We start from the raw sequence: 7,645 nt of genomic DNA, 5'->3' as shown, positions 1-7,645 counted from the left end.
CAAAATAAAATCTAAATTATTTTTACATTAAAGTAAGAGAATATGTGAGACTGAACATGACATTGCAAGCAATAATTAGTTTTCTCTACATTTAAATATTAGTTTTCACAACAATAATACAAATCTTCCTAGTACCACCTAGTATTTTGCTAAGAGCCAATTTTTGTCTCAATAAATTACACAATATTTAATATATAATTAATCCACATTAATTAAATCACTCACTTTTAGGGACATATTTTAGTAGGTTCTCTATCCTACATTATTGGGTGTTGAAAAAAGAAAATCAAATATTATTTCCCTGCAAATGAAACTCACCCTAATCACTACCAAATGTAGGTTGTCAACTTCAACCCTACATTTTATTTATTGCAAGGACCATGAATTTAACTAGAAAAAAGTTTTATTTATTTATTTATTTATTTGTTTTAGCAAAGGAACCCAAAGTCATATATATACATTGACTAAAGTCTAACAAAATCACACTAAAATGTTTAAAATACGCTACGCAAACCAAGTGCGACGAGCTCGACCTAGAAATTATTGGCAGACGGAATAAAAAACACAATGCATTCACAAAACTAATTAGCAATCAAATAAGAAAGAAGATAATAAACATCCATGGATAAAACTAGATATTTTAGCCACAAACAAGAAAACAACATCTCAAAAGTTCCATAACTACCAAAAAAATCGAAATAACGAAAGACTATACTGCAATCTGTTCAAGATCCTTGAGTAGCCCGACAACTTGCTGCATACTCGGCCGCTTCGAAGGAATCTCAGCCGTACAAAGATACCCGATCTTCAAACCCTCGACAATCTGCCCATCGGGCCCACTCCCTCGAATCTTTGGATCAATAGCTCGAAACCCTTCGTTTTTTCGCACTAACCCTCTCACCCAACTCACCAAATTATTATTACTATTATTGTCCTCTTCCGAATAATAATCATCTCCAACGGGTTTTTTGCCCGTTATAAGCTCGAAAAGAACCACCCCAAATCCATACACATCCGACTTCGGAGTCAAACTCTTCGCGCTTTCTTGGTCAACAAGAAACTCCGGTGCCACATACCCGCTCGCAATCGCTTCTTCTTCAACCCCGTTTCCGAATATCTTAGCCAACCCAAAATCAGACAACCTCGGATCAAGATTCGAATCAAGATAAACACTACTCGCTTTTACGTCTCTATGTATAATCGGAGGCGAACAACCGTGGTGGAGAAATGCGAGCGCTCGGGCGCATCCAAGTGCAATTTGTTGCCTAAATCTCCAACTTGTAAGAGAACCTTCGGGGCCCACATTTTGAATCCCGTTATTGTTTTCGTCCTGCCAGGTGTCGTTGCTCCAGTCTTCCGTGGTTTGAACGCCAAGTGGCAGATCGTGGAGCAAGTTCTGCAGGTTCCCGTTGTCCATGTACTCGTAGATCGCGATTCTTTGTTCGCCAGCTAGGCAGTACCCCGTTAAGGGGACAAGATTAGGGTGTTTGATTCGTCCGAGGTACTCGAACTCTCTCGCAGCTTCCTCGTCCGTCATAACCGAACCGTGGACCAAAACCTTGACCGCCACGTGGATTCCACCCGGCATTAATCCGCCGTAAACCGGACCGAAACGCCCCTCGGCAAGCAATGTGGCTTGGTCGAAATTAGAAGTGGCGGATAAAAGATCGGCGAACGTGAAATTTAGCAACGGCTTTTCGAAGATTATTACAGGCACGGATGTTGCTTGTTTGACATCGGCCACCCATGTCGTCGAATCGGTTTGGAAAGAAAAGGGTCCGGATATTGTTTGCTCTTCGTTGTTGTTGTTTTGAGAAGAAGTCTGTTTTTTCTTCACTGCCCACATTCTCGTTTTTCGTCGGCATTTGAAGGCTAAAACGAGCAGCCCTACTAGTAAAAAAACCATCGAGAGGGTTAGCGCTATAGCGATTTTCAGTCCCCTGCGGTTTGGGGTTTTTTTCCTGAAGAAATCAGGATTTGCTGCTATCGGACAGCTGTTGACCGATCCGACAAAAGACGATTCGAGGGTTTCGGTGGTGAAGTGGGACCCGCAGAAGCTTAGGTTGTTGTACGAGAAATTGAACCTATCCATCAACCGTAGCTCTTCCACTAGCAACAATGGGATTTCTCCGGTTAAATTGTTGTAAGAAAGATCAAGAATTTTGAGTTTCTTGGTAGCAAACGGAGGTATACGGTCGCTGAGGTTGTTCTTCGATAAATCGAGTGTTTGTAAACTGGTTAAACGCGAGATATTTGTCGGTATTGGACCGAATAAACTGGTTCCAGATAAATTCAGATACTCTAAATTGGTCGGCAAATCGACATTCAAGAATTGATGTTCGGTGAATCTGTTGTTAGCAAGATTGAGGTGTTTGAGGCTGCGGGCACCAATCAAATCAGCGACGAAATCGCCACTCAACCGATTCTCCGACAAATCCAAATAGAGCAAACTCGACCAATCGAAAGTTGAGCTGAAGTTTACCTGAGCAATGTGGCCTTCAAACTGGTTCTTGCTCAAATCGACCACCTCCAACGGCCCTTCAAACACACCCACAACCGAACCCTTGAACACGTTGTCCGAAATATTAAGATTCTTCAACATTTTCATCTCTGAAAAATCCGAATCACGGCCGAGAATCTTGTTCCGGGCCAAGTTTAAATACTCGAGAAGTGGGAATGCAGCGCCGAATCCATTAGGAAGAGAGCCGACGAGATTGTTATCCGACAGATCAATTGCGACCAAAGACTTGCACTGACAAATACCCAACGGTACAGCCGATTCGAAACTGTTGGCGGCGAGATTCAAAACCCGTAAACTGGTGAGGGAGCTGATCGCTTCGGGTATGCCGCCGGAGAAATTGTTGAAGGAGAGGTCTAGATTTCGGAGGCGGCCGAAATTGCCGATGTTGCTGGAAAATCCGTCGCTAATTTGGTTGCTTGAGAGGTTGAGTGTAGTGAGTGAACCCAAGCTCCAGAAATCGGAAGGCAGGGCGGAGATTTTGTTGCGGCTGAGATCTAAAGACTGAAGCTTTGTCAGTTTGCCGATGGTGGTTTCCGGGATTGCGCCGGTTAAGCCCAGATTGGAGGCGTCGAATTTGACGACGGTTTCTCCATTTTCGTCGCAAATCACACCTTTCCATGAACAGAAGGCCCCGGAAAATGCGGGGTTTGAGCTTAAATTTAAGCCCATATTTTGCAAGAACTGGAAGATGTAGGATTCATCTGTATTGGGTTTTTGGGATAACGAAGGGTTAAATAGTAGTGCTAGCAACAAAAGAGAAGCGAATATTCCATAACCCATTTTTCTGTAATAATAATTAATAAAAATCAAGAAATGAAGAAACCCCTTTTATTTTAGCATCAAGAACGAGACTTTCTGCACCGCCGTTAATGATGCTTCTTCAACCATTTTCCGGCAACCCTACACCACCAGTAATTCAAGATTATTACAGTAAAAAAAAAACCTGTGGTGGTAGTGGTGGTGGTGGTTTTCTTGAGCAATGGAGCCAATATAGAAAACAATTCACCTGACTGATTTTGGTCTTTGTGACAAAGAAACACCAGAGAAAGAATAAAATAAATAAATAAAAAAATGAATTAAAAAATGGAGAAGAAATGGTGGGTTACAGTGAGTGATGAAGGTATGGGGATGTGGGGGGGTTTAATGTTTTAATGTTCTTGGTATTGGGGTAATTATGAAAGAAAAAATAAGTTTGACAGTTTGGAGTTGGGGATTCATAAATGACAAAGATATCAAAGGCAATTTATTTATTCTTTTTCTTTTTTCTTTTTTTATTTATTTATTTTTTGGGGTTGGTGAGTAATAATAATATTAGTGAGATGTTTGGTGCAAATTTAATGGTGGTGCTGCATTTAATTGCGCCTCTCATCATTTTTTGGTGTCGAGATTCTGTCATAACTTCCATAATAAAAATCCAAAGCATGTATATGTTTTTGGGTTTAATGATTATGGATGATGTAAAGGGGGATCAATTATATTTGGATAATATCTACTACTATATTCTATAATTAGTGAGTTCTAAAACATATAAAGATCTAGCATCCATTTATGCACCCATACAATTTTTATTATTTTTTTGCTGAAAAATAATTACTCCATGCTTTCTATTTTATTTGTCGTTTTGAGCTAATGCACACGTACTAAGAAAATTAATCTATGTGCATGGATTATTGAAAAATCATAATACGATTTTTATTAATTGCTTCACTGAGTTTTATTCACATTAGTAAGGGCAAATATGAAAAATTATAATAAATGTTTCATTGTAAATTTAAAGCAACAATTATTTTAAAATAAAAGAATTTCTCTATATATAGAATAAATGGTTCATTGTATGTACTCCATGTCGCTTTGGGGAGTTTTTCTTATTAAATATTATCTGTCACTTTAAAATTCCAATGATGCATTAATTACTATTTTCTCAACTATGCCCTTAGTAGTTATTACTCTTAATTAGTTGAGATATACTCCCTCCGTCCCAATTTAAATGTCTTTTTGGGTTGTTTTGCACATATTAAGAAAATCAATAAATGTGTATAGATTATAGTAAAAGAACATATACAATTACTAAAATATCCTTGACATTAATTGATTCTCAATTAATTAATTAAGAGTGATTAAGGGTAAAATTGAAAATAATGCAATTAATGCTTTATTGAAAATCTAAAATGACAAATAATTTGGGACAAAAAAAACTCTCTAAAAAGACATATAATACGGGACAGAGGGAGTAATTAATTACATGGTTATTTTAGTCATATTATATATATTTTCCTAAAATCCACACATATTTATTAATTTTCTTAATATGTGCGCAACAATCTAAAACAACAATTATTTTGAAACGGATGGAGTATTTCATTAAGTATAGTATTGACTAGTCATTAAATTTGATAATTACTTTTTTTTTTCTTTTATTTAATTTCTGGATATTTACACTTTAGCCATTTCGGCTAATAGTTTCTTCATATGATGATGATTAGAGTGTATATTTATTTATTTGTATATCGAAAAGTGAATATATATTTTACATTAGATTCACATTATAGTAACAATTTTATGATTCACATAAGTTGGTGTTAAATTTAAATTAGTGTTTCTCCAAGAAATATTGAATATATTATTAGATAATTTAAAAAAAAAATAGAATCCAAAAATTTTTTTAGGGCACCAATTTACCTTATTTGTTTGGGACAAAAGATGTATAAATAGAAAGTAAAGTTGACTTTGGTTGAAACATTGCTAGTGTTTTGGCAAATGGAAAGATTGCTTTTTTAATTCCTTTATAAAACCTTCCAAAAGTAGACAGAATATTTTCCCACTATTGCTATTCAGCCCCAAAGTTTATTCAAAGGCTCTTTTTTTACGGGTAATTTGCATCCACACTCCCTTTACTTTAGGTTTTTTGCAAACACACCCCAAATACTTTACTTTTTGACATGTACACTCCTTTCATCCATTTTTTCGTCAGTAGTCCGTTAATTAAAGACATAAAATTAACTTGTAAATTTATCTTGTGGGTTACGAAAGGTTTTTTTTTTTAGGGACTATTAGTGAAAACCCCCTCTAACATTATTTTAATAAGTATGGGTCCAGCTCATTTTCCTTTATTAGTGAGAAACCCATTCTTTTTATATTCTCAAATTTACCCTTCCACTATTCACTACTTATTATCCACTAGTTTGATATTTTTTTTATTTTTTATATTTTAATTTTAATTTTCGTTTTTTTATTTATTTCTTCTTTAAAAAATAATAATTTTTAAAAAAAAAAATTTTATTTTTTTTTAATATTTTTCATTAAATATTCATTTTCTATATTCTTTTAGTTTTCAGTTAAAACAACTATATGTCAATAAAACGACTATTATTAAAACGACTATTATTAAAACAATTAGTATTAAAACAATAATACATCAGTTTCACAATTTATTAAGTTAATTATATATTATATTATTTCCATTGTAAGATGAACTAATTATTTAATCAAAACATCTCCAAAACAACTATTTGTTAAAATCAACTATTTATTCAAACAATAATATTGTTGTGCAAAAACAACTATATTGCTATACGAAAACAACTATATTGAATCAACTACAAATTATTGAAATCCACAAAAGCAAAAGCCAAAAAACACACCAAAATTCCAACAAAAACGACTATTATTGAAACCAACTACAACCGTAACGAAAACAACTATAAAATTCGAAAACAACTATAATTTATCTAAATCAACTATAAAATAAAAAATGTCAATTTAAGAGAAATTATAATCAACTATAGTTGAATGCAGATCCTCAACATTACAGTCGCATATCCATCGAGAAAGGGCTATATCTCTACCGATCATGTGTTGAATCCGAAAGTTGTGAGGGTGATTTGTTCCATCGCCGCCGTCTCAACCACTCCCTAACTTCTACATGCCAATCACTCTCAGGTGAAGAAAGGACGCAAATCACTTGTGTCAACCGCCAATTACCACTCTGCCACATCAGATCGCCGCTACGGATGCCTAAAATGGGTTAAGAGAAAATTAATATAAAAAATCAACGACACTCCACAATATATTGAAAATCAACTACAAACCATATTTTTATCGAAAATCATGAATACAAATCAGAACCGAATCTGAAAATTCGATCTAAAATTGGCTACAGATAGGATGAGTTAACAGCTTTGCTCCGATGAGTTCTCGAAACATAAGTTGTCGGTGTTTTTTATTACCGGAGAGAGATTGTTGCCTATTGAATGACGGCTTCTGGTATTTGGAGAGACTCAAAAAGAGTATAGGATTAACGAGGGCACCGTCGGGCGATGATGACGGCGGTGGACGGAGGGCATCGACGGCGGTGGTGGACGGAGGGCAGCGACGGCGGTGGTGGACTGAGGGTGGCGGTGGGCATATGAGATCTGGTTTGGAGTTGGAGATAGAAACGAGAGAGAGATAGTGGCTGCTGGAGAGAAAAGGGAGATGAAGAAGAGAAATAGGGTTTGGTGATTTTATATAATAATTAAGGGTAATATAGACACACCACTTAAACTTTTAATTTATGTTAAATTAAAATATAAAATAAGGGGGTTTTCACTAATATGTAAAATGAGGTTATATCCATTCTAATATAGTCAAATGTATTGGGGGGTTTTCACTAATTATCCCTTTTTTTTAATTAGTTTCTTAATTTTACATATTCACAAATTGAAATATAAAATTTGAATTGAGTACGTATTACAAAAAATAACAGATATTAACCGAAAATTAAATTGGATAATAATAATAATAATAATAATAATAATAATAATAATAATAATAATAATAATAATAATAATAATAATAATAATAATAATAATAATAATAATAATAATAATAATAAATCCATTAGCTCTTAACTTGGATTAATTCTTTAATTATTTTAATAAATTCGAGACAATATTATAAGAAATCATTGAAAATGATTCTCAAATCATCCAAGATTCCCATTAAATAAAAAAAATATTCTCTCCAAACGTAACATTTCCTATGGATTTGAGAAGCTTTAATCACGTTATGGTGATTGAAGACAGCTATTTTCTTGGCTGTAATAACAATTCCGCGACGAAAATCAACCACAGTATTAAAAATATA

At 34.7% G+C, this 7,645-nt stretch overlaps 1 protein-coding gene across 1 annotated transcript; it reads right to left on the bottom strand.

Moving 5' to 3' along the window:
• Positions 1 to 572: 572 nt before the first annotated feature.
• Positions 573 to 3,879, bottom strand: LOC105960240 (Leucine-rich repeat protein kinase family protein). Its single transcript, XM_012984406.2, has 2 exons — positions 3,528 to 3,879; positions 573 to 3,421 (listed from the first exon to the last, which is right to left on the bottom strand). The coding sequence occupies exon 2, from the start codon at positions 3,299 to 3,301 to the stop codon at positions 710 to 712; it is 2,592 nt and encodes an 863-aa protein (XP_012839860.2). The 5' UTR covers positions 3,302 to 3,421; positions 3,528 to 3,879; the 3' UTR covers positions 573 to 709.
• Between the last annotated feature and the right edge of the window lie 3,766 nt (positions 3,880 to 7,645).

This window comes from Erythranthe guttata, chromosome 10 (genome assembly GCF_056151865.1).
Source record: "Erythranthe guttata isolate IM_541 chromosome 10, IM_541, whole genome shotgun sequence".
NCBI classification, from domain to species: domain Eukaryota; kingdom Viridiplantae; phylum Streptophyta; class Magnoliopsida; order Lamiales; family Phrymaceae; genus Erythranthe; species Erythranthe guttata.
The sequence above is the reverse complement of the archived record's forward strand: the minus strand, read 5'-3'. Positions and strand labels throughout refer to the sequence as shown.